Source organism: Falco biarmicus, chromosome 8 (genome assembly GCF_023638135.1).
Source record: "Falco biarmicus isolate bFalBia1 chromosome 8, bFalBia1.pri, whole genome shotgun sequence".
In the NCBI taxonomy this organism is placed as follows: domain Eukaryota; kingdom Metazoa; phylum Chordata; class Aves; order Falconiformes; family Falconidae; genus Falco; species Falco biarmicus.
Genome location: NC_079295.1, coordinates 49783613 through 49811410, shown reverse-complemented (window position 1 = coordinate 49811410; position 27798 = coordinate 49783613). Strand labels below are relative to the sequence as shown.

At 38.1% G+C, this 27798-nt stretch overlaps 1 protein-coding gene across 5 annotated transcripts in view; it reads left to right on the top strand.

Moving 5' to 3' along the window:
• TENM2 (teneurin transmembrane protein 2) overlaps positions 1–27798 on the top strand; it is a 698288-nt gene that overhangs the window by 592436 nt on the left and 78054 nt on the right. For 3 of the 5 annotated variants that reach the window (XM_056349858.1, XM_056349855.1, XM_056349856.1), the window contains exons 13-15: positions 14467–14661; positions 20252–20452; positions 21964–22176. In XM_056349858.1, coding sequence (XP_056205833.1) covers positions 14467–14661; positions 20252–20452; positions 21964–22176 — 609 coding nt within the window. The remainder of the gene's footprint in view (positions 1–14466; positions 14662–20251; positions 20453–21963; positions 22177–27798) is intronic. The other 2 variants (XM_056349860.1, XM_056349859.1) reach the window with 1 other exon arrangement.

Here is a 27798-nt window from a genome sequence, read left to right as displayed (position 1 = left end):
AAAAAAAAAAAAAAAAAAAAAAGGAAAGAAAAAGAAGGGTGTTCTTTTCTTTGGAAATACCGCACTCATGACTTGTCACCCACACACATCTCATATCCTTTCTTGCAGTTGACAAAAAATCAGCATGTTCAGCTTCTCTCTTAGTATCTCTTTCAGGGTGGGTTTGTTTTTGGGTTTTGTGTGTTTATGTGTGTATGTGTGTCAACTTACGTATGTGTTGCAGCAGCAGCACAGCCCTGGCTTGTCACTCAAATCTTCCCTCACAGTGGGTGGAAGCATCATTTTTGATACTTGAACAGACAAGGCTGTCTTTGGCAATGCTCCTCTCCAGCAGTTCCCACCTCTCTGACTCAGTACCTTAAAATGCCTTTCTTATAAATTTTCTTCTTGTTTTCCCAGTCTCATATTTTATTAGCAGATATTTTTCATTCCTGGAAAACTGATCATGTCCTCTCTTGCCTTCAAGTGAGTTCTGTGTACAGGGCAGTGCTTGCCTGTCTGCACTCAGTTTTCAGAGTTTCATGGAACTGCAGTATGCTCTGGAAAGGGTTTTGTGCCATCAGCTCTGCCTAAAGTAATTACTGAATAAATAAATGGACATGTAACCTATTTTTACAATGATTGACAGTCATTGCTGTCTATCAGCTGCTACCTTGCCTGCATGAAGTGAGATCCCACAATCAGAGAATCATTTAGGCTGGAAAAGACCTTTAAGATCATTGAGTCCAACCGTCAACCCAGCACTGCCAAGGCCACCACTAACCCATGTCCTTAAGCGCCATGTCTACACATCTTTTAAACCAGGGATGGTGACTCAACCACCTCCCTGGCAGCCTGTTCCAATGCTTGAACACCCTTTCCGTGAAGAAATTTTTCCTAATCTCCAATCTAAACCTCCCCTGGTGCAACTTGAGGCCGTTTCCTCTTGTCCTGTCACTTGTTACCTGGCACAGAGACCAACCCCCCTGCCTACAGCCCCTGTCAGGCAGCTGTGGGGAGCGATAAGGTCCCCCCGGAGCTTTCTCCAGACTAAACCCCCCAGTTCCCCCCGCCGCCCCTCCCAGCACTTGTGCCCCAGCCCCTGCCCCAGCCCCGTGCCCGGCTCTGGACACGCTCCAGCCCCTCCATGTCCCTCTGGCCGTGAGGGGCCCAAACCCGAACCCAGGGTTCGAGGGGCGGCCTCACCAGTGCCGAGCACAAGGGGACGGGCACTGCCCTGGCCCTGTTGGCCACGCTGTCCCGGCTACGAGCCAGGGTGCTGCTGGCCTCCTTGGCCACCCGGGCACGCTGCTGGCTCATGCCCAGCTGGCCACCAGCCCCCCCCAGCCCTGACCCTTTTCCACTGGGCAGATAGTAGCTTTGATCCAGTGTCAGGTAGACAAGTAGAGCCACCATAAAATCCACCACTCTTAAATCTTTCTAATTAGCAATTTAAACAGGAGCCAAGAGCAGAAGAGGTGACTGGCTGAATTCTTTCTGTTTGTTAGTGATCAGGGCTCCAAAAGGGACTCAAGGCACACAGTCAGTACTGCGGCAAGGAGTGTGATGGGAACCATCATTTCTGGTCTGCAGCTTTTTGTATCAGTCCTCGTGAACTCATTTGGAGGTTAGAGATAAAATCAGGGCTCTGAGGAGTGTGGACTCCAGAATTCTACAACAGATATCTTTTTAAATTTGTGTTACAATACCCGTTATTTAGTGTCCTAACATTTCATTACGCTTTAAAAAATATGTACCTGTCCCTGTAGTACATTGCAGGTTAAATGTGAGGATTAGCAGATGTTTGGAAGGGAAATGCTATTAGTAACAGAATGGTGATGTAAGGGTTCTGAGATTACTCCCTAGCCTGCACCAGGCTAGAACTGATCCTTCATATCCTTTTCATTCTTTGTAAGGGAATATTTACAAAATTGCAATAGGACACAGGAGCTACTTTTAGCATTGTAAATATTTCAGGAAACAGACTTTAAAAATATGGATTTCAACAAAAAAAAAACCAAACAACTAACTTCTCATTATTCTTAAAGCTTTTATGGCTTCTGCTGATTCCAGCACTGAATTCAAAGTTATAAAGAATTTATCTACAGAAGAGCTTGTCCTGAGTAATTTCAAGTGGGGATGCTCCTGTTGTTTAGAAGCATGTCCATCCTCTGTATATTACAATCGTGCCTTTACAGGGCAGCAAAAATGCCTTAACATTTTTTTAAGATATTTATTTAATGTTGTTAAATATACCAAATACTTACATCTAGTATAGCAATTTAATTACCATTTGTTTTGTATATTAAAATGCCAGTAAACGTACAGCCAGATTTGTGCCTGTGCATTGCATTGCCCTTTCATATGTTTCTAAATGCACATTGCAGCATATGAACTTGAAATTCTGTATGACTTCTTTTCCCAAAGAGCATGCAGGATAGTGGTGCAGCTGAAAAGATAGACTTATTTCTGTAGGAGAGAATTTCAAAGACACAGCTAAAAGGATTAAGAAAAAGATGGGGAATACTGAGGAATTCAGTAATGAAGGAAGAAGGAAATAACTTGAGAAAAGTTGTTAATGCCACTGCTGGACAAAACATGATAGGTGAAATAAATGGGCATGTAAGTCATTATGAGTCTCTGCTTTCAGTGAGCACTAGCACATCTTTATCTGATGACTCATTACCCAACCTGCCAACACCAAGACCAAGGACAGAGCCAGAGGCAGTACTGTAGCTAAGGCCTATCAGCTGGAACCAAGTTTTATTGGCTTAGTATGATAAGGAAGTTTGCTTTGCTTATGTCCAAGATGGAAAGCATATGGAAACACAGTAAAATCTTATTAATGGGTTTTTCTTCAACAGCATTATAGTAATATTTTCATACTTATTAAAAGCTGGGTATATTCATTTGATCTCTCACAGCTGCTTTCAAAGCCTGCTGTATTATCAGTTACTTCACTTTATCTTTCTTCCCCTCTTATACATGTGCAGCAACAGCACATCCATTTGCACAAATATTTTCTGTTTCAATGGGATTCCAATAAACAGAATATTTCAAAAGGTTCCCAGTGCAGCAAGGCGGTGGACGTGCATACAAATACATGCAGGACGCAAAGCATTGTGCAGCTGAGTTTCTGGCAAGCTAAAAATTTTTCTTCTAATCTTATAATACTTCCATTGGTGGCTAAGAATCTCTTTGCTCTAGCTATACTCTGCTGAGCAGAATTGTGCTTACTGTGATGTATGCTTTGTAATTTGTTTTTGTGTTTAATTGGTTAGCTTATTTAATTGTGTTGCAATCTATGTTTTGTTTCTGGATTGCATTGTCTCCATGGACTTGTACTGGTATTTGTTTATTTCATTAAGTTCAAAGAGTTTGTCTTTGCAGTTGTGTTGGGATCATCTTGGAGTCCTTGCGATGATGGTAAATGTCATTGAAGCAACTGTGATTAAGTAGTACTGTAAATCATGTTATAGAAATACAGCTGTTAAGAGATCCTTAGACATTTGCCATCCCTGAATAACAGAAACAGCCCTGAGTCACAGTTTCAGATTTCAGCATGCATGACTTTTTTCATATCTATATTATATCTAGATTTGAATCTGTAATTTAGATCTTTTCCTATATTTAGACCCTGTTTGGGTGAGATTAAATTCAGGTAGCTATCATGGCCCTTCCCTTTCTCAGGCAAACAAAAAAGATTCTAATTTGAACATAGAAAAAATGTTTAAATATCTGCAGCTAATGTGGAAATGTGCAATTAAACACATTATGATTAAAACCTTTTCTGGTAAATTCAAAAAGACAAACAGCAGTAACTAAAATGAGACCAGAGTAGTCTGGGTTTTAAATACCCTGAATGCTGCAGCCTGTGGGCGCAATCCTACACCTTCTGCACTGCTGTTTAGCCAGAGCTAAACCATTACCAGAGAAGTAATAGTTTTTACACCGTTCACTTGGAATGGTGTAAAATCTTACCAAAAATATTTGAAGAAATATTTCACTTTTTCATTCATTTCTTTTTCTGGGTGCATAAATTACTTTATGCTGTTAGTACTTCTCTGTTATGAATCGTAACACATATGTTTGGAAGATAATGCTCGTATTTGGTGTTTGTCCATAGTGCTGCTTTTTGTGAGCTTGAAGCATTATCTCTTTGATTCCTCACTGGCTCTTTCCACTGAGATAGCTACTGAAACCTCTGAAATGGTTTAGTTTTCCCTTTCTCCTCAGTTTTTCTAGTGATGAAGTTATCAAGACATACAAATGAAGATCTACATGCTTTTCTCTATGACATGTTGATTTTAACATCTGTTTATTTCCATCTGTTGGTAGAAAGTAAAATCTATGTCTGCATGTTCTAGTAGTTGTATCAGCTTCACTGCTTGTTTCTAATGCAGGATTTTCACGGCTCTGATTCTGTTACTAGTTCCCACAGAAAAATAGTTCTGGTTTGCAAAGCAGTGTTTTCAGGACATTTATATCCACCATCAACATTTTCCTCTAGTGCCATGTATCATGCAGAGAGTTGAAAGAAATTCTTCCTTTTATTTTTTTTTCTTTTTTTCTTTCTTTTCAAAGGCACAAAATATATGACAAAGTGATCACTCACATTCTCCTGTGGTAAACCAGAATCAGTGCCGGGTAACTTCCATTTCCCTGGATGCACTGATATATATGAAAAAAAATTGAACTATGCTGCTCTTTAATGACATAGTAGATAGGGAGGGCCCTAACTGGATTGGCTGCCTGTCAACCTTCCATTCTGCAAATCATCTTAGTGTACTGCATGGAGAACTGCAATCTTTCTCGTAATACAGGTAGTAATAGTCACAGAGCTTCTGCAGTAGTGGAGGGGGAGCAAACAGGCTGACAAAGTGCTGAATCCAGAATGTACTGACAAGAGAAAGTCCTCAAGACATTTGAACCCTGGCACAGCTAGTTGATTTTTCAAGTGTCTAGCTGAACTCAAACATCCTCTTTTCTGTCTGTCCCCAATTTGTAGTTTGTTTTATAGCGCTTGAAAATATTTTTTCTATTCAGCTGTGGCTTTTCCAGTGAGACAGTATGGTGGCCTTTTTCTCTCCCCCTCAGGACTCCAGTATCTTTGGAGAACATCTTTGTTGATGGTTATGTAGATAACCTAAGCTCATCTTCGTGCTAGTAGTAATGGGACTTCACCCCTTTCAATCCACTACTAAATTAGTTCAAATGTATCTGACATTTGCTTAATTTTTATTCTTACAGACTGCATTGTCATTGTTATTAAAAATATTATAGGGGTCTATTCATGAAACAAAATTTTCTTGTACCAAGTGACCAACCCCAAAGAGTTAATCTTAAAAATTTGCTGTGGTTTTGGAAACTGCTGCTAGATAGTGTAGGAAAACATATTCATATTTCTTATATTTGTGTAATAGTTGTAAGCAAAGCAATTATCTAATGGAAATAGGCACTTTGCAGAATGGTGGAAGACGGAACAGCAAGTGTTGTCTTTTTGACAGATAAGGTCACTCTGAAGGCTATGAGAAAAACTATGACCTTTCTGATAAATTTTGGCCAAAGCAAAAGTTTGCTGAGTGTTCAAAAGAATGTAAATATTCATTGTGCAATTAATGCTTCTCAGTCACTTCTATAAAAATCCTGCCATTTTTTTTTGTAGAACAGCTTAAATACTTATTGATTGAGAACTTCTCTAACTCCCAAAATGGAGGCAACCCCCTAGCTCTACAGGTATTTTAAATGAATTGAATTAATCATATCCTTAAAAGTCTCTAGTGATCTTCGTTAACTTTCCTGGGTTTAATTAAAACATCTGTGCGCTTTTAATTTATCGATTCATCCAACTTATATGTCATGTTTTTAACACACCCCAGCATGCTCTGCATCATTTTTAACCCGATTTCCACTTAACTAAAGCAATTAAATTCACCCCGGATTAATTAAAGCATCCATACTTTAGTGCTTAAGTCAGCGTGTGCTGCTTTCCCCAAATGGTTTCTGAATGTCAGAGATTTGACACACCTGATGGGTTTTTTGTCCTTCTGGAAATTCTTCTGTGAATCTCTTTCTTGCTTACTAATGTGCAGTTTGACAGAGCTAGACAAGGGAGCTTGGCAAGGCTCCGGTTGGGGCAACCGAAGTAAGGATTGCAGGGCATGACTACTATGAAGGGCTGTACATTTCATCTTAATACTGACCTGGTGCCTGCAACCACAGAGCAACACTACTGTTAAATCATTTAAATTATTTGTGTGGTCTGTAGTCAAAGTAAACAGTTCATGAAGTAACACATAAAGCTTATAATGTTAGTAACACTTAATCATAGTTGTTCATTCTTCTGCTTCTGGGTGAATTTCTCTAAGGTGACTTCTGCTTGGAAAAGCACAAGGTCTTAGAGCAACCTAAAAGATGTTCTAGATCTTCCTAATTGTCACTCTTCTTAAAAACATTTCAGCCTGATGGAAGTTAGTGATCTCAGAAGAGCAGGCAATCTAGTCAAACACCATTTTTCCTGGCCACGCAAATATCATGTCCGTCAGGGATAAAGAACAGATGAGAGAAAATGGTCCTGGATTCATTCAATCTCCCATTCCAGAATGATTTTCTTGCTAAGTTGTCTAGAGGTGGGGCAGCTTCTTGCCAGGAAAGTAGCATAAAAATAGCATAAACTAGTAAAAGTGAAACAGCGTAAACTGTGGAGTGCTCTTAGAAGTTATTTCAGATTTCCATATCCATAAATCCACTCCAATTAAAGCTAATAGGCATGCAGACAAGTAGTGAAATGTGTGCCCAACTGATTAAAAGAGGTTTAAACATAAAATATTAAGGAAAGTGTTGTCAAACAAAATGGTTCTATTTTTTAAGAGTACTCATATATTTACTGTCTCCTAATTTTTAGAAATACCTTAAAGAAAAACATTTGGTATAACAAGGGATGTATTTGTTATGTCACGGTACTGTTTTATTTAAAGTAATGTTACTGTAAAGTCTGTAGCCCACATTTTGATTCAGGTTGTCAGAAATTAACGACTTAAATAACTGGGCAGATTTTCTAAAATTCAAATGTTTGCAATTCCTTTGGGTTTAGTAGTATTGTGGATTTTAAGCCATTTAGAAATTAAGATTGTTTATATCCAGATAGGTATAACTTCACTTTAGAAGGTTGACTGTAGGCAAGGACCTGGTTGTAGCTTTTGGAGTGAATCTAAAGTTATTCAGGACTTTGGCAAACAATTGTAGTACAATTCAGCTCTAACATCAGTAAAATACACCTTCACCTGCTTACATGTTAATCTAATTTGTCTATCGAAGGGAAAGTAGCATTTGTAGATTAAATGCTACATATGTGTCACCAAGATAAAGGCCAAAAAAAGAAAAAAACACTAGTACAATGTGATCCTATACATATTTTTGAGATATTTGGAACCAGGCAGTTGTTGATTACATTGGGTTTGGATCTTTCCTATATTTCTCCTCCAGTTTGGAGCAGACCTGGAATTCATTTATTGGTTTCAGATTAGACTGTCATAAACAGTAATCCATCTTCTTTATATACTGGCAAAATCATGCATAATCTCTCAGCAGTAGCAGCTTAATCTCTGCTCAAAGTCCAAGTGTGAGCTATTACAGAGTCTAAATTAATTATCCCCTAGAGGAGCTGCACCCAGGAGGTTCACTGGTGAGGTTCATTGGTAAGAAGTTTGACCTATATCTGTCTTCAGTACAGTTCCCGGTGGTCAGTGAAACAAAGAACTTGATTTCTATTATGCTAGTGTGTATTTCACTTTTTTTGTATAACTAGGAATTTGTACAACTCTGTCCAAACAGCATATCAAAACTGCCCAGTCTGTAGGCTCAGATGGTTTTTGAGAGACAGCTATAGAATGTTAATATGGTTGTACTAAAGACTTGAGAAACATTTGCTCTGTTTCATATACATAATGACTTCCCCCAAATTTAGGGACACTGGGCTGACTTGCACTACTAAGTACAGAGAAGAATTGTTTGAGCAAAACCAGACGCAAAAAATCTGGAAATTATTCTTGATGAGAAGACTCAAACCATGCCCACATATTTGAAAGTAGAACCAAGTTTTTGCCCGACCCCAAGCAAACTTTGTGTAAACCTCCACAAGTGCTATGCATGCCAGCATTAGTGCATACCCTCCCCTGCTGGATCATACTAGTTACACTAGATCAACCGGATGTACATGACCACATGTACAGAACAGGTGATCGTTATGCAGTTTTGTAAGTGCATATGCTGGCAGGCACTTTTCTTTTAATCTGTGTTCTTTAGCAAAAGTTTCAGGACTGAAACTCAATTCCTCCTCCTAAAGAGGAACATCTACACATGAAAATAGTATTTATTTCTCTTAGGTCTGACAAAGTTCTGTACAGTTCATTAAGAGCTGAATATATCTTGTGTGCGGGAGTATAAACAGTGTATCTTCGGAATGTTTTTTTCTGAATGTGTTTGTATAGAGGTTATATTACATAAGTGAAGCTGTAATGGCTCAGACGAAAATTCCATTTTACCCAGGATTTCAGCTCTGATGGTGGCATACAGCAAGTAGTTGAGGAAGAGAAAATTGTACCTGTCTTTGCTTCTGCAGTAAATGCTTTTGGATAACTTGTTTAGGACTTCCTATAGTAGATGATGTCTCCTTGTGTTTAGTAGCTTTTGTGGAATTACATTCCACAAATCTGTCTAATTATGTTTTCAGTCAGGGAAAGTTCTTCCATGAGTTTTAACTTTTCAGATAATCTTGTTAAAATTGGTTGATGGAACAGCAGTACTTAGGGTGATGTAAGGGCACTTTAGATGGTGTCCAAGTGCTCTGTTACTGCAGCCTAAAACTTGCACTTCAACACTCAGTCCTAATTTTCCTTACTGCTTACATTGTGAATAGGCAGTCAAGCTCATCTTTTATGCACGCCAACTTGTTGTAAGAAGGATCTGATTTATATGCAAGATCGGGGTTTACAGGCATTATGGATACAACCATTCTGGTACTTACTGAAAGATAGTGTACCCCAACAGGCTTGATGCAATTTTGTCCACCCAGAGCAGTGACTCCCCTCACCAACTAGCCATGAGCATCTCACCACAAAATTCTGTGGGACATACGTTGAAAAGTTTTGACTTGCAGTGGGGTGATTCCTGACAGCTTATCTGAGCTCTGAATAAGCCTGTAGCTGGCACAAAGGAAGCTAACCTTCTTATGCCCCATTTGCAAAGTTACGTTTAGATGTAAATCTGAACTGCCTGCAAAGTAAGACCAATATAAGGTCATTGCTTGTGACCTGGTCCAGGACAGGGAAGTATTGCAGATGCAAGTTCAAAAACCTGTCAAGTCTGCATATTTTTGTGCCCAGAAACTCAAATAACTTTCAAGAGAAGTATACCAATTTGTCTATTTTATGAGGAGGAACTGAAAAAAAGTCTGCAGTAGAGAACTGACAGCCTAGATCCTAGTGGTACAGGACTCTCTCTGCACCAGGGTAATGTTTGCTCTACAGCAAGAGGAACCAAGCCAGAACTCTGCCTTCAAATCCTGTTTGGAACTTCAAGTAGCAGGGGAAGGCCTCTCAACCAAGCAGCTGTGTAACTAAACCAAGTTCTGCAACAGCCTCCAAGAGTTTGACTCCTCAGATATCCTTTACTGGTTTCTTGTCATGCTCTAGAAGAACACCTCTGGTGAGTATGTAACATGTGAATACCATAAGGGCGGGTAAAAGGAGTGTGTACACAGACTGCAGCTGGGATGCTTGTGGGTTAAGTGTCACTGGAAAAAATGGTGGCTTTTGATGCCAGACCATTTGGGCATTATCCGTTACCATCTCCCCTCCTAGTCCATGCGTAACAGGCTGTTATCAAACCACCTTTCCTCATGCATCAGGGAATATTAACATTACTCCAAAACACCTATCCAAAGATATCCTTTAGAGAGAGGACTTTTAGAAGGATGTTTCTCTGGTCTTTCCTGCTTAACTCATGGTCTTAAATGTGTGCAGACTACAGGACCCAAAGGCTGTAGTATCCATTGATCAGCTGAGACCCATGTTAAGAACTTAGTCTGGTTTTGTTTGACTAACAGCAAAGGGCAGAATCACATCATCAAAACCACATTTAGGATTAAATATTAAAATTAAATATTACATTAAAAATTAAATAAGTGTTGTGCTTATTCAGATTTACTCAGAAGCTTAACTTTCGTTAAGCACCTTTGTGTTTAACTTACTTGAGCGTTGCCATAACTACTCCTGAAGACCTCTATCCACTTTTTGACAGTGCTGGTGTGTAGTATGCGGTTGTCTTTATGCAACCTGTCTGTCCACAGAAATGTGATGGGCCTTGATTGTTTCATTACATAAACCAGCCTTCCTTCACACTCCTTCAGCAGGCTTTGACCAGTCAGTCCTGTCCTGGAATAGGGGCCACCCACTTCACATAGGGAAAATAACCAGTCCAAGATGAGAACTAAAAATGACTCTTGAGTTGTTTGCCTATTAATTGAAGCCACCTGGATGTAAAATTGGAGTGGACTGGTTTGGGTCTCACACTGCAGCAATATGGTAATTGTAGCAGACCTCTTTTTAGACTGCCTGCTTCTGTTTTCTGTGGAAGAGCAACTTGATTCTGTCTCTGTTCCTCACTTGGGACAGCCTATAAACCTGTAGCAGAAACATTAATGGAGAGCTGATTATTTACAGCAATGACAAGCCAGCTTCTTACAACCTACATTTGCTTGCATTCTTGCTTACATATTTCTCCTGCAGTCTTACTGACATGACAGTCTTGCAAAGGCCAAAATCTGACCGAGAACCTCTGTCATTTTTCGTATTCTCAGGGTGATGTTCCCGTTACATAGTTTGTAGAATAACCCCAGCAGAGGGTTGTAGATTAAACTTTGTGGCTTTACGTTGCAAGTGTCTTAATCTTAACTATATTCATTTCATCCCTAAGGTTAAATGACAGATTGTCTCATTTGTCCAAAGTCAGTTTGGTGTCACTAACATCTTGGCGATGTGTACTGCGGGGCAGACCACTGAAGGCAGATTACTGTTCAACTTACGTACAAGCTTCACAAGGACTGAATAGATCTATGAACCATAGCAAGGCCTCTGACCTGGTAGAAATATGAAGAGAGGAATGAAAAGCTGTGGCATGGCTTTCAGGTTTAATTAGATTCCTGAAGCACCATAGCAGAGTACAGGAGAACTAAAAAACTGTGGGAGCTCTTTAGCCCAAGACCCAGCACCATCTAGTAATCTTTCTTCTGCTGTGCCAGTCTCTGGTGTCCCAGAAGTTAAACCCAGCAAATTCAGATCAAAAGTGGGAGCTAAGAATGGCCTTCCCATAGACCAGTTCCAAATAGCAGATGTACACCTCTTTTAGCTGGACCACAATTGCCCATTCCTTAATCAGACTTCGGGGCAAGGCGAGGAAAGAAGCTCCCTTACAGCAGGTGGCTCCAATAGCTGTACCTGGCTAGGTCTAGAGTGGTTGCTTGGGGTTTTTTGGTTTTGGTTTTTTTTTTGTTTATTTTATTAATGGATTTATTTCTGCTCAGTCCCTCTTGCAGGGGACTGTGCTGTTAACATAGAGTTAGTGCCTTCATTTGAGTTTTGACTCCAGAGGAGAGGTTTGCGGAACAGTCGTCCTTTCAGGTGTTGAGTGCCACGTTGACCTGTAAAACAACAAAACAGAAAAAAGCTATTCCTCACTTGTATTCAGCTTGCAAGTCAACTCTTAACTTTTTGTCTTTATAACTACTTGAACAAATGTGGTTTGAAGAAACTGTCTACTGCCTACTTGATTCATTTAGCTTTCCTGGGACCTTTTCCTTCTATGCAGCTTTATCACAGCATGATGAGGAGATTGATGGGCAAAAGCAAGCCATATGCTAGTGTGTCCCAGTGCAGCTGGAGAATCCACACTGAGCAACTGTTAATAATGATAATACTGAGTCTCTGCAATGGGTTGGAAGCATGTAGAGAATTTGCATCTAACAGTATTGCTTCCTTCTGTGGTGGACTTGAACAAAGGGACTGCAGGCTTAACCACCACATACAGGTGCCTTGTTCTTGAGAGATACTTTTGTGTTGAGGTCCAGATAAAGGGATAGTGTCTCTACAACTTGTCAGGGTGTGGAAGGTGACACCAAGAAACTTGCCACTCATGATTATTCTAGATCTTCAGGACAAGCTGTCTTCTGATCACAGACTTCCAGAACCTCTACACCATGGCAAGTAAAGAGAGCAGGACTGAAGTGACTACCTTTCTTACAGTAATTTGGGAAAATTTCTCAATCTCAGCCCAAACAGGACTTTTGAAATGGAGAGTTATGGACAAAGGAATTGTTTGTGCCCCCACGTCTTCGTAGCTGGGGAGCAGAAGTGTTCCTAATTTGACCCCTTTCTTTATGGCTCACCTTTATGACTTGCAGTAGCAGCAGTTAGCATAATTAGACAGTGAAGAGCAGTGTGTGCTGAGCAACTACGATAGACTCCATGATGTAATGTGTGCAGGCAGGAGTAAGAGTCAAGTATGGCACTCAAGCTGCTGCTAGATCAGTGTGTTGTATATCATGGAAGGGTGTTTGATGGTGACGTGCAAAGGGATGTAAAATAGGCTGTCCTAGAGTGCAGTATGGACATCATGGATATTTGTCTGTATTGTAATTCAGTCCAGCTGGTTTAGTAAACTGAATTCCGAAACCAGCTGCAAAAGGCAAGATCAATAGAACTTTTAGCATAAACTTTTTCAGTGAACTCAGTAAAGCATTTGTGAACATGTCATATCTGAAATCAGAAAGTTGCTACTGGAAATTATATTTTATTCAGATTTGTATTAATTTTTGGAGTGAGGAAGAAAAATAGTGAGAGAGAATGCCAGGAATTAGGTAAAATTAAGTCCTGTTTCTACCAAAAGATGGACAATATGGCCCTAAGACAGAGGAGGGGTATCAAGAAACCCCTGAACTTCAGCGTACTGGTTTTGTTATTATTCTACTGTAGAAGGAATAGTCTACAAAAGATTATGCACATGAAATGTGGCCCATCAACCTGTAGTCTTAATTGAAATAATTCTCAGCACTCTAAATTTTAGCTCAGGTTACAAATCTGAATTAATTTTTTCTGATCAACTTTTTCCCATTTCAAATAACAAAACTCTTGAAAAAATCTATCCTGAAATGTGTTTTTGCAGCAGATCAATGGAACAGCTAAGATTAATAAGGGTTACAGGACTGAACAGTGGAGAAGTTGTATAACTGGAAAATTACACATTTCTTTGTAGGAAATCAATTACTTGGGTTCTTCTTGATCATTCAGGTTAAAGGCATAATAGAAGCAAGAAGACATTAGGACCTTTCAATGATCAATAGTAGCTTTTGAGTATATTTTTGGCACTGTAAAACTAGGTGTTAGTTTCTAATTACTTTGAAGGGTGAAAAGACAGGGAAATACTTTTCTGTCTTCATTAAACTGCATCAGAGGGAAGAGCACAAAAGTGTACTTTTTCTCAAAGATCCACTTCATTACTTCCATTTTCTGTTATTCCTTATTTTTTCCATTTCTCTGGCTGGTGACCACACATTCAGTCTTCAGCAGGCATATAAATTCAGATTGCCGTGTTCACATGGGAGAAGTGGGCATATAGGAGTGTGAATATGCCTTAGCATAACGTTTATGTGCAACTGGCTTTTAATAAACCACTTGTTTCTTTCCATTGCTCTGCATATGTACAACATCTGATTCCTGGCATTCAAGACCTGCTGACTACCTGTATTATTCATAGGCTTCATTTAATTTGCATAAATTAATATTTGCTCAGTATGTGTCTTACCCCCTTAATAATACAAGAGGGTGGGTTAAGGGTTAATGGTGCTTTCTTGCCAATACACACAGGGGTAAAGCAGTCACTCTGGGATTTGGGAAAACAAGGTTCAGCAGGATTATTGGTGGCAAAGTGCATTTGTTGTAGATGAAGGCTTGTGTTAGATTCCTGTGTTCAAGATTATTACACTGAAAAAACCAAATCAAAAGGTCTAAAAATTTTTGGGGACATTACAATAAAAAGGTATTATGGAAGAAGAAAGATGCTATATAATAAAATGTTCTGGGGACTGAATGTTTTGTGTTCTGCTATCTATGAAACTTAGATGTTACCTAGTGGAACAAAGCAGAGTAATGTTGGACTCAAATCTGTTCACATTACTTCATTAGTTACCCCAAACACCATCAATAGTCTATAAAGAATAGTAATTGTATTCTCAGAATGCCCAAAATGTATGCTTTATTAAATAGTAATCAAATGCTTTCTTTGGGAAATTAAGAACTGAACAACTACAAATTAGCTTAGATTTTTTTTCCCCCAATAAATTAACTTATAAGTATTTGGTAGTGGAACTTTTGTGCACTTACATGAATACAGGTATAACTCTGTATGCCATTTTTCTTTCGTTCAATTTTCCAGCTGCCTGCCCAGTTCTGTGCAGTGGCAATGGTCAGTACTCTAAAGGCACCTGCTTATGCTACAGTGGCTGGAAAGGTCCAGAATGTGATGTACCCATCAGCCAGTGTATCGATCCCTCATGTGGAGGTCATGGTTCCTGCATCGAAGGGAACTGTGTCTGTTCTGTTGGCTATAAAGGAGAAAACTGTGAGGAAGGTAGGACATTTTCTTTCTATGTTGTGAGTTTGTTTTCTAGGTTTTGGAGTTATTTAATGGGTAGAAAAAAAAGGAAAGAACAGAATAAAAATTTGAATGTAGAACTACTGTAGCAGATTATTGTAGAAGAGGGTAAAAATGTAGTCCATCACAATTTTACTGATCTATCAAAGTTCAGACAAAACTTCTGGCCTTACGTATACATTGTTTTGCAGTATTAAGAATGCCTGCCACATGCAAACCTGAATAATTCCTTTGTTGAAGAATGATGATAAATCTTTTCATATGGATTATATTGAACAATTTAGATGTGAAATGCAGAGGAAAAAGGAGCAGCGGTAGACAAAATTGTGTAGCTGCAGCTCCACACAAAGCAAACTTATCAGTCAGTATGAAGACAAAGTTGATGAAACAAATTTGAAAGACTTAGGTATCCATGTTACTGACAGATTTAATGTAGGGGAAATTACTCCTGTCAGCTGCAATCATATGGGATTAAAGAAAGGTAGATGGCGCAGACAAACAATAACTGTCCTTTAAGTACAGAAAAGTTCTTTGTCTTGAAAGCGTCCAATTCCTTGTGTACGTAGAATGAGCAAATCTTAACAAAACAACCCAAGCAAAATGTGGTCATAGATCAAGTTTGATACTGGTTTTATTCACAGCGTTTTCTGTTAGAATGCACAACATAAATTGGACTGGTATTCTTTTTAAAATATGTTAGTATGATTTTAAAAGGGCATTTAAGTCCCCAGACAATTGCTAAATAGACAGTTCAGCACATCCTCCGAGCAGTAACAGTTCAAGCTGCTTTATGATGACATTCCAGAACTGTTTAATCCTCCAGAAGGAGGAGCGGTTTCAGGGCTAAAGTGATAGGACCAGAGCTGCATGGTTTTAGGGCTAAAGAGGCCCTCTGGAGTATTCTGAGTGGGATGCAGAGCTGTCCACCACAGGTATTGATTTTTATCTTACCCTACAGTAAACAGCTGTTTCTCTCATTAGAAGACAAAGGAAGGCAAACTGCAGGGATCTAAACCACTAAAGGTTTGAATCTTTGAGTGTGGACTGCAGTCACTGCTTTTTGGACAAGGTCTTGCATTAGTCTGAGTGAACTTACTTTGCTAAAAGTAAAAGAAAAAAAGCAAAGATTCCCCACTAGTGGGACTGGCAACACTGCAACTTTGTTCAATTCATTCCTGTCATCTCCTTCCAGGAAAGCTTCACAACACTGGTCATTAAAGCTCTAATCCAGAACCCAATTAAGTCAGTAGAGTTTTCCCACTGTTTTTAATGGGTTACATTGTAAGCTGTATCTGGAAAATGCTGTAATGTCCTTTTTGTCCTGAGTGTATGACAATAGGAAATATTTTAAAATTATCTGAAATGCCTTCTTGTAGTTAGCATTCTCATCAAAATCAAAGGTGGAAAAGACTGTCTTTAGCACGCTGTAAAGTATCCAGTCTATCCCCCAGGAATGCAGAAGCTCTATTTCTGGTACTAAAGTGCAACTGTTTGTTTAGTCTAATATAAGCTGTATAAACTTCATCATGTTTTGTACTGCGTATAAACGCTCGTATTATTAGAGAGACAATGGTAGATGGCCTAAAATGATCTTTCTTTCATTTGATTCTGTAAGTCTTACCTTGTAAGCTGTTCCTCCCTCACCTTGATTGTAGTTTCCAGCTACTTGCATGGAATTCTCTCTTCTCTCAGTTGTCTAGAATGGTTGTGATATATCTGGATTAGACGTCTTGAATCTCCTAAAGATGAGTTTATGAAATGGGTGAAACAAACGCATCACCAGCTGAGGTGATGTGAAAGGATATATGTTATTTAATCTACACTGTGTTTGAAAGGATACATTTTTTTCTTAAAAAAGATTAATGGATTACAAAGGCAGGAGATACTGACTGCAAACGTGGAAGAGGACAATAACATGACAAGAAAGGTCAAAAACATTTTGCATGCATCATTTTGCAATAAATAAGACAATAAATTAATTTGCAAATAAATAAAAAGCAACCATCTTGTTTCTACTCTAAAATTCCATTTCTTCAGTACATATTTCTGACATTAATTTGAGAGCTATAGGAAAAAGGGTATAATATGAAGCAGTGTTTCTTTAGTTGCAGGTAATCTGATCTTATTTACGGTTTTTGCATGAATTAACATTCTACCATTCTAATGGTAGAATGAAACAAATAAATATTTCTGTATTTATGTATAATCGATGAAATCTCCTCTATTGATTTGATCTTCCAAAAGGAATGGTGAAGGTTGATTCATTTGCTATTTTCCAACTAGGATATTGAATTAGAGCAAGTGGGTCAGCATTTTTTTCTTCCCGTTAGCTATTTATGTCTGATATTCATCATGGTCATATTGTTCAAACAATTTACCTGAAATGAAAGTGGCACCAAAATCAATATTTGTGATGCACAATTTTTGCAGCATAAACACTGTTGTTCTATTAACAAATTTGCACACAAGATGAAGTGGCATGTTTGTCAGGCTTCATTCAATCTAGTTTGGGGGGAGACAAGTGAAATTGCCAAATTAGGTTAAGTTAAGGGTGGTTTTCATGTCATTTTCATGGTCGAGTAATTTTTCAATGACATTTAACTTCGTAAGTGTAATTCATGGCTCTTTGGGGGCTTTATGGTACATATTGTTCAGAAAACTCCTTGACCTCCTTTTTTGTCCTTAAGGATATAAATTGCTTTCAGTACCTTTTTTGTCAAATCTACAGAGGACCCAATACTAAATGAGCTCTAATGATCTGAGCTGCCAAGGGGCTACAAGTTCTAACATACTTACTTGCTAAGGCGCATTCTCCTTTGTTTAAATACCAAAGAAGCTTCATTTATAAATCCTTATTAAATACCATTGTAAACCCTTCTAAGGACTTGGGGCCAGAACCTTTGCAGCATTAAGTCGTTGTAGTTCTATTGCAGGTAATCATGTTATGCTAATTTTAGCAGCTGAGGATCTGGCCCAAGATGATAACTCTAAGAGCATGTATTAAAATAGAACGAGATTTGAGTTCAAAGTAAAAACTCTCTTCAATTTAAACTGTGAAACCTATTACTTTAGCCATATGATAGAACAAAACAGCTATAAAGTATATTTGTCTAGAACAAAGGACAAAGGTGGTTAGTGTGTTATTCTACACAACAAGGGAGATTGGGGGCTTAGGGCTATTGATAGGCTTATTCAGTGGAAATAAGTCTCGGCTGCATGAATAATGTAATTCAGGAGAGAGGAAAGACAGTTAAGTTAAGCAGCACAAGGTGGTGTTTTTCATCTGGTCCACATTGTTTTCATTTGAGAAGGAAAATGATACATTTCTGACATTGAAAGTACATTAGGACTCATCAATATCTCCTTATGTTAGCTGTCCTGCCTCATACAATGTGATACCCTTTTAAAATTTCCATTAAAATATCATCATCTAGAAAATCATAATAAACTGAATTTAGGAGAAAAAAGTAACATTCATCCTACAAGTATATTGATCTAAATGTTTGTATTCTATATTTCTTTATTCAATCAGATTGTTTTATCACAGCTCTGTGTATATCGGGTTCAACAAAAATGGTACGAAAGACACATTCTAAACTTTGGACAGATTCTCATTTTGTTAAACATCAAGGAGGAGTAATAGTCCAGGACTAGAATTCTGGATAATTTTACAACAATTTATGTTTTTTATCTATTTTTTTTCGAATCTTACCTGAGCTGAATCACAAAACAATCTTGGTTTACCTATAAATATGAAATTGCATTGTAATATTTTCATGTCCAATTAACTAAGCATCAGATCTTAAGAAAAAAAAATAAATAAAACCAAACAAACAAAAAAAAAGCCACACCAAAAAAACCAAAGAAAAAATACAACCAGTGTCGTCATTAAAATGAAAATCTTATGAGGAATTTTACAGTAATTTATTTCTGTACTACTGTAATCTGAATTAAAATCAAAACTATTCTGATAACTCATGTTATTGCATCTCTAAATGTGCCTGCCTCAATCCTCTGTGTTGTATCTAATCTATATACTTACTTTAACTGTTCTGCAACGGCATAAAATAATTTGACAAGACTCTATGTTTATAGAAAAGTTGAGATTTGAAAGATCAAGTATTGTTCACATAAGGTAGAGTGAAAATGTCTCTGCCTTAATTTAGAAGGATCAATTTGGAAAAGATGAGAGATAAATCACTTTCATTATAAACTCAGATCTTCCTGGAGCTGCAAGAGAGAATGCCAATCATTCTTGGTCCTTCTGTTGTGAGCTAATATATACCAGTCATGAGATGAATTCATTTTATTTAGGACATGAATTTGACCTTGGCCCTCAATTCCACAGCAAAAGACGGTTGGTAGCGCCTCTATATTGGTATTTGCGGTACAGCATAGTATACTTACACAAATTCATGATATAAGATAACAATTTGAAAAACCATAATGTTACTGTTAAAGTTTATTTGAAAGACAGCTCAAAACATTCCTTTATTTATCAGGACTGAAAAAGCAACTAAAATTTCATTGGATGATTTTTCCATCATAATTGTTTTCATTTTCTTATATGGTTGTTTCTGAATTGAGAAAAGATTAAATCCATCTCTATACCTGGTTTTCTTTATTTCTTTAAGAGAAATTATCTGCTGCTTAGGATATGGGTTGAAGTAACTAGGACTCTCAATTTCACAGCTCAGCTACTAATGGACTACGAATCAAATATTCAGAAGTGTCTGAATAATTTAGGAGTCTAAATAAAAGCCACTGATACTTTGACTTCTAGGTATTTAAAGTGGCTATCACAATGTTACTCTCACAATGCTCTAACATTTCAATAGTGATAATAACAGTATTGATGAAGATACTCCAGAGAAAAATATCCTTTCAAAAGTGCAGTTTATTCATTATTTTGTTATTTAAATACGATGCTTCAGTCCTTGGAACCTGAATGTGTTTCAGAAGAAATATCCCTGGCTGAAGGCTTACCTGTGGAACACTTATTATATATACTTTGGTGTTATTGTAGTTGGGCCTGTAGCGATTGGACAAGGGACAATGGTTTCAGACTAAAAGAGGTTAGATGTTAGGAAGAAATTCTTTGCTGTGAGGACAGCGAGGCGCTGGCCCAGGCTGCCCAGAGCAGCTGTGGGTGCCCCATCCCTGGGATGCTCAAGGCCAGGCTGGACGGGACTGGGAGCAACCTGCCCTGGTGGAGGGTGTCCCTGCCCAGGGCAGGGGGGTGGAACCGATGATCTTTAAGGTCCCTTCCAACCCAAACCGTTCCGTGATTCTATCATTTTTAAGTCTGTGCTGCTTCACTACAGCATTCCTGCAGTAAGCTTTCATGTTCAATCACACCCTGTTTCATTTGGAGCTAGCAGAAAACACAGCTTACTTCGCACTTTCTCATTCTCAGACCAGGTGTTAATATAACTTGAAGAACTACATCAATTTGCCTTATTTATCACAGTAATACAAACTTTGCAGAGCGTGCATCTACATGTTTTCTGAACATCACATTGTGTGAACTGACCTTTCTCTGCCTTGTTTTTCTTTTCTTTTGTAGTTGATTGCTTAGACCCAACGTGCTCCAACCACGGAGTCTGTGTGAATGGAGAATGTCTCTGCAGCCCAGGCTGGGGTGGAATAAATTGTGAGCTTCCCAGAGCCCAGTGTCCAGACCAGTGTAGTGGGCATGGTACCTACCTGTCTGACACAGGTCTTTGCAGCTGTGATCCCAACTGGATGGGTCCTGACTGCTCCGTTGGTAAGAAACATATTTTTTCTTGACTTTGCAGTTGTGTTCCTGTTTTGTTAAAATATTAATATCTGTGGCAAGCTTGAAATGCAGATGGTTCAGTTGGGAAGAAGTGTGTATATATCTTGAATACTGGGTTTTGTGACATTCTTAATTTGGGACTGACAGCTGGGAAGCAAAGGGAATTGTGGGTTAGGAGTTTGTATTTTATTCTAATACAAATACCTTCATTTGGACTGAAACAGTTACTTAAGTGCTTCACATCAGTTTCCCAACTGTAAAAGAAAACTTCTGTTATTTATAAATGTGTTTATAACATTTGAGGAATGGAAAACACTACAGCAAAGTGCACTTGTGGGGTTGACTTTACTGCGCATCAAAATGCTACTCCTTTATGAAAAGCATCACAAACCAGAAAAATCTCTTTGCAAATAAAGGGTATTATTGCCTTTTCAGCTGTACATAGAATATTTTTCAAAAATAATTTTAGAGCAAGAAACATTAAAAGCAGGCACAAAAGTGTAGGCTAAAAAAATTAATTCTCTCCAAAGCTACAGTTGTAAAACTTGATTATTCTAACAGAAGGAGCTAAAGAGGGAAAAAAAAACAACCAAAAAAACCCCAAAAAACCAACCAACCAACTTTTTTGACAAGACAGCAAATGTTCTATTTGTGGTAAAAAATACTGGAATTTTGCATCTATATTGTGAGATGGAGCTGTAGACTATAAACAAGCTTCTAAAAATAATATTTATAGTTTTCACACTTATTCAGTTATTTCTTTAGATTAATGCCTTAAAATACCCCATCAGCGTAATGAATACTGAGATGTGTTTTTTCTGCTTCGTGCATCAGCAGCCAGAAAAATGAATGAATGGGAGCTTCACTGTCAATTTCTTTGATAATGCATAAGGCAAAAGACCCCTCTGCTGTTCCACAACTTCAGCTGGCAGAGAGCAGCAGAAGAGTTTTTTGGGTGAGACACCAGATAACTGACCCAGTTAGTAATAGGTATCCAAAAATCTCTCCCTTGAAAGTGTCTTTTACCCATCACTTCTAGAGTCTAAGTGACCCTGAATTGTCACCATTCTCTGCTGAACGAGTTTTAGGTGAGTTTGAGTCTCGTTCTTAGGAAAACAGTGTCTGGATCAAAATCACCAGAGGTCCAGGTTTGAGTAAAACTGAGTTCCCTGCTCCCCTTCCTCACTGCTGGCAAGTGTTGAGGAAACTACCTCTGAAAATCGTTTGCATCTGACTAGAGGATGCAGTTCTCCGGCAGCCTGTCCAGTATATAGTAGCTGATTTTATTTAAACAACTTTTTAATATTATTCAGTTTGTTTTTAACCACAAGGTAAATGCCGTTTTGACCTGACTATAAGCCGGCCAGCTTTTGACACACTACAGTTTTCAGCAAAAGCGTACCTGTCCTATCACTTTTCCCTTCATGACTAGGGTGCTGCTTCTGCCCCATCGCTGCTGCCACGAGCTCGCTATAATCTTTATTCTTTTCTTCTCCTAGAAGTGTGCTCTGTAGACTGTGGCACCCACGGGGTGTGCATTGGCGGAGCGTGTCGCTGTGAAGAAGGGTGGACGGGAGTGGCGTGTGACCAGCGTGTGTGTCATCCCCGTTGCACGGAGCACGGAACTTGTAAAGATGGGAAGTGTGAATGCAGAGAGGGCTGGAATGGGGAGCACTGCACCATTGGTAGGCAAACGACAGGCACCGAAACAGGCACATATTGCTTTCTTTTCATAAATCGTAGAAACATAGTTACTGTTGTGTATTGTAATAGGCTGTTCCTTTAAGGACCCTAGTGCTATCAAATACTGTCGCAGACACAAAATGTGTTGGGTGAAATGCAGATGAGCCCTTGGAATCATTTTAAATCAGCAACAAACTGATTTGTAGAGGAAAAAAAAAAGCCGACAACAAATTCCACAACAAATGAACATTAGTAAGTAAAGATGTAACAAATGGTCCATCACGGTATCATCTGAGCCAAGATTTTCAAACTTAACTAAACATTCCTTTGTGTGAATGGCATCTTTTTTAATTTCCTGGTCTGATGCATCAGTACTCTCCTGCTATTATACATCACATCTGAAACACATCACCACCATCACCACACAGAGCAGGGGTCAAGTTGTGGAGGAATAAGTGTTCCTGGTGTTACAGAAATAGCTCTCTAGCATTCTCCTGTGTTGTGCAGTGACAGTGGGCATGGTGTTTGCATATAGACAATCCCAGCATGGGAGGGCCCTGTCGGTACTGCAGCATGCTGCTGTACCCTTTCCTAATAGCGTGCTGCTTAGTACAGCATTGGCATCATGCAGAGTGCCGTGACTAACACGATTGCATCTCAGCTGTGATGTGTCAGCCTGGGAAGTTCAAAAAGGTTATACTTACACAAAGCAATGATGTTCTATCCTCTCAATTACCCGGCTTGAAAATTTATTCTGAAGAGGAATTAATTGTTCCTAAATGAAGTTCTTTATTTTGTCTCTACAAGCAGTCAGGTAGTGTCTTTGGATTATTTTGTAAAGTTACTGAAAACAAAGGAGAAAAGTATTATTTTCCCTATCCTGTAATCAAAAATTGGAAATTCTAAGTGATCACATCTCTTCTGAGAAGTCTAGTAAGATTCTCCGGAACGACGAGTATCCAACTGCTGAGACAATGTAAGATTCTGGCAAGTGTGCTTTCCTCCAAAGAATTTTTGGAGGACTGTGAGGTATACCTTGAAAGAAACTTAGTGAGTCCAAATCCAAGGTCATATTGTTTTAATTATCTTAACGTTGTAAATCTAACGAAGAAAAGGAGTAGGTCAATTGAGATTTTCATGGCAATCAGGGACCCTAATGGGACAGTCCTATTACAAGTGAATTGTTATTTCTTTACTTAAAAGTATGGTGAGATTCTTGCATCCCTCAAGCTGTTTTTCTTTTTCATTCCCCTCTCAATTTCTCCCTGGATATACAAACCATCTCCGATACACACATGAGTTGGAAACTAAAAGTATACTCTTATTGGAGAGAAGAAAAAAAAAAGACAAATAGATACGTATTTTGGGGGCATATCCTTTGATGTTGTGGTGCTGCATGCTTCCACCACACTATGCTAATACAATATAAATCAAAGCTTTTATGACTGAACACTTTGTGACCAGCATAGGTGCAGAGTGTTTTTTCACAATTGCTTTCTGACTTCCATCATATCAACATATCTCTGCTAGATTAATCCAGGCATTTTGTTTTCCTATTAAGTACTTCCCAGATCTTTACAAAATGCCTAGTATATAAATTTTTCTTGCATTAAATTGTGGAATAATTGCTTATTTTAAAAGCCGCTGGTTTGTGCAAAATCTGTTTTGCTGTATAATCTTTTAGTAATATGCCTATGTTTAGAGGTAATTTGTGTATTTGAAGTCTTCATTACTGTGCATACAAAAAAATGCCTTGTATTGACATCTTAAAAGAATTCTGAAAATTACCAGCTGAACTAGTGAACTCTGAAGTGAGATTTTTACTCTAATTTTCAGAGCTGTGAAATAAATATTTTCCCTATTATTGATGTATATAATCAATTCTTCTTTTCAGAGGAAGGGTGATACTGCTAAAGAAGTTAAAATATGCATAAGCTTTTTTTTGTTTGGTATGTATTAGAAAGATTTCCTTGAAACTTAATGCAGGCCTGCCTGTGGCAAAGATGAGACTAGGGCAAAAAATTTAGGTTTACCCTTCTAGTTATATTAAATTTGTGCAGTCTTAAGTTGCGTGTTGTATGTAGACAGATATATATATATGATAGGCCTGTCTAAGTAAAAATTTTCATATGCTCATATCATGAGGTGGGATTGTGAGGCCATTTAAAAAAGCACAAAGCAGTTCGAAGGGACAGCTCAGCTTGATCCCAGTGGTTCATGTTACGTGGGGCTGAAACAGAGAGAAAGTTTGGAGGGTAAGGATGGTAAAAGTAATTTTTGCCAGTATTTGTGCAAAAAATGCCAGACGTTCCAACTGCAAAATTTGTCCTTAAACTGATACTTTTGAACAAGGATGAGTTGCTCAAGGTGTTTTAATGTTAGTGTGAAGAACTCAAGTGTACTTAAATTTTACAGAAACTCATTTTAATTTAAAGTACTCCTTTATGGTTTTGCTTTCTACTGAAAGGTTGACAGACCATTTAATGTCAGAATTACTAGCTTAGTGTCCACCTACAAAGATAATATTTGGGAATGCAAATTTGATGTATTCCAACTGAGATTTTTAAATTGTTTTAAAATTATTTTTTTATTTCAAAGCTATTGTTTTAGTTCTATTTGGAAGGTACCTGGCAAACTGCACAGTGTTTATCCAAAGGCAAAGCCAGGCCAGAGCAGAGTAAAATTGCATATGAGAGGTTGAATCCCTCGCTTCCCTGTACATAGTTTGAATATTTGAATACCCACATTAAGTGGTTCAAGAGCAATGAATGGCCAAGCTTACCTCACAAGATATTTGAGAAATACTCTGTATGGACTTCAAGCAGAAAAATGTGAATCCCACAGGAGGGTTTGTTTACTTTGAATTTCCATTTATAGCTACACCTAGTCTGAAATCTCATGAAGTCAATAGAAAAACTTGATTTGATTCGAGTGACTTTAGGCAAGCCCACTTAGAACTAATCAATCTAATTTGTGAGAAGCCAGGTTTCTGTATACAAACCAAAATAAGATTTCTTTTGTTTGTGTTTCATTACCAGTTTCACGTGCTATATTCACATGGCAGTGGAAAAGAAACCATTATAGCAACCTGTAGGTATCCAAGTTAATTCAGGATATTTTATTCTATTTAATATCAAATTAGGCCTTTATATGTAGTTGACAGAGTGCACACTCTTTGGCATTTCAATGCTGAGTATCTAAGCTCACAAAATTTAACAAAAATGCAGTTTCTTTCTGCAGTCTCTGCATTTTGGGAGAAGCACTCTGAAAAATCTCCCAGGATGCCACTATTAGCTCAGTGTTAACAAGCTGTGCAAAGCGGCTTTTACCTATGTGCAGCGATAGAATTACATATAAAAATCAGTGAATGTAAATTCCAAGTTTCACAGATTTTGATAAATCTGTATTCAAATAATATAAAAAAGAAAGGGGTGGTGTCTGGTCTTGCTCAAATGCTGTACGTATCAGAGCAGAACTCGATGCCAGGCACTACATTTCACTTTGCTACTTCAGGTAAGAAGAAAAATTGCTTACTGGAGTGATGATAAAGAAAATTAATCTTTTCCCAGTACAAAAATAGACCTGCCAGGATATGTTTATTAAGTGATTACTATTCATTGATTGTAATTATGGAGGAAGTTATAACTAAATAATAGAGGGTAATCTACATGAGGAAAAAATACTGGGAAACTAATAACAAAGCAAAAGACTAAGATACAGCAGTTGCTAATGCTGAACCAATTTCATGCCACAATTTTATGATACAGGATCTAGCTTTTCCTTGAATCATCTGAGTGTTGTTAAAGCATGCTGTTATAAAACAGATCTGTTACTTTCACTGAAAATAATACTTGGATGTTTACAACTTTTGTGGAGTATGCTCCCCATATAAACTGTCAGGATAGTGTACTAAGGACAGTGTGATATACACAGAGATCTGAAGAAACAGTGAAAAATACAAATTTAAATGTGTAATTCCATCTGTAATTCATATCCCTGCAGCATGAAATACGACTGTTATTAAGTCATTGGTAAAAATCTTACTGTGAGACCAGTGAAACCAGGATTTAATCTAAATATTTACGAGTAAAATTTAAAAGTCTGCAAACATACCTTGTAAGGTGCTCTCACCAGAAGACGATGTTTTCTTTGTGCCCCCCCGTCATATTCCTAAAGCCTTGCTCTTAGCTGCTCACATCCTACATTAGATGTTGATCAAGCACTCCTACTTTTAGACAGAAAATGGCAAAAGTTTGTAATCAAGGGTATTTGGTAATATGGATACTCTGCTGCAGGTTATGATCCAGACAATTCATATATTTTTCTGTTGGCTTTATTTACTGTTTTTCAATGCAAATGAGTGTTGAAAGCCATAGAAGCTGGACCTCCAACTATCTGCTTGCTAGGCAAAACACAAACAGGGGTGATGTGTGCATCTCTGCAGACTCTGCTTAGAATCATTTAGGTTGGAAAAGACTCTTAAGGTCATTGAGCCCAACCATTAGCCCAACACTACTTCCTGGCCTTAGTACTGCCTTCCAAAATCCAGCTCCAGAGGTGGGGATCTGCTGCTCCCTTTGCCCCATTGAGTCCTTCACCTCTGTACTGAAAATGTCAAATGGTAGGACATTTCCTTTAATAAATAAGGAATTTGGAAATCTGTATCAGCCCTATACCCTATCTTCTGTGTTTTCAGCCCTTGAATAAAGAAGAAAGATTTGAAAGAACCAGGATCCTGCCACCTACATGGTGGGAAATAACCTAAAATTTTCAGATACATAAAAATGTGCAGGAAAAAGAGAGGACTTTGTGTCCAGGATGGTTAGGATAAGAAGTTCAAGTTACAATAGAGGAGATTTTGGTTAGATGTTAGGAAAAACACTGTAAATGGAAACCCGAAGTAGGTTGTCTGAGCAAATTGTGGAATCCTCATCAATGGAAATTGTAAACAACAATTTAGACAAACCTGTCAGGAATAGCAGAGAGGTAATTAATTCTGCCATGGAGCAGCAAACTGACTAGAAAGCCATTGAGCTATATGAGCTCTCTCCCAGTCTGATTTTAAATTAGCTTAAACAGAAGCATTCCTTTGAAGTATTTTGTAATGGCCTATGTTAAGATTTGTACTGTCATCCCCTTTAAGGATCTAATGCCACTCTTGGAAGTAGAATTGATTATTTATCCAACCAGGGAGGCTAACCTGTGGGTTCTGTATTTGCAGAGCAATGGGTTGCTAATGTATATATTGAGCCACTCTGAAACATCCAAACAAAGAGCAAATAATACACCCAGTAGGTAAATATTTCAAATCCCCTCCCTTTAAAGCACCAAGGCTCACCCAGCTGAGAACTAGATGGATATTATTGCACCTCTGTTTTTACTAAAATGAATGTTTACTAATTTTTTTTTTCCTCCAAGTGTTTTGCAATGACCGTGACCTTTCCAACTGTTAGACACGTTTATATTTTTTGTTGACTGGAAGGAATACCATGTAAAGTGTAAAGATCTAGATTTTTACCTTATCATGAAGTCAATAATTGATAGAAACATTAACAATGCAGCATTGTATTATCTTTGGATACAGCAGGATATTTTTGCCCCCTGATAATGCTCTTTGTGTCAAAGATTTTTTTCTTCTACTACTGATTTTT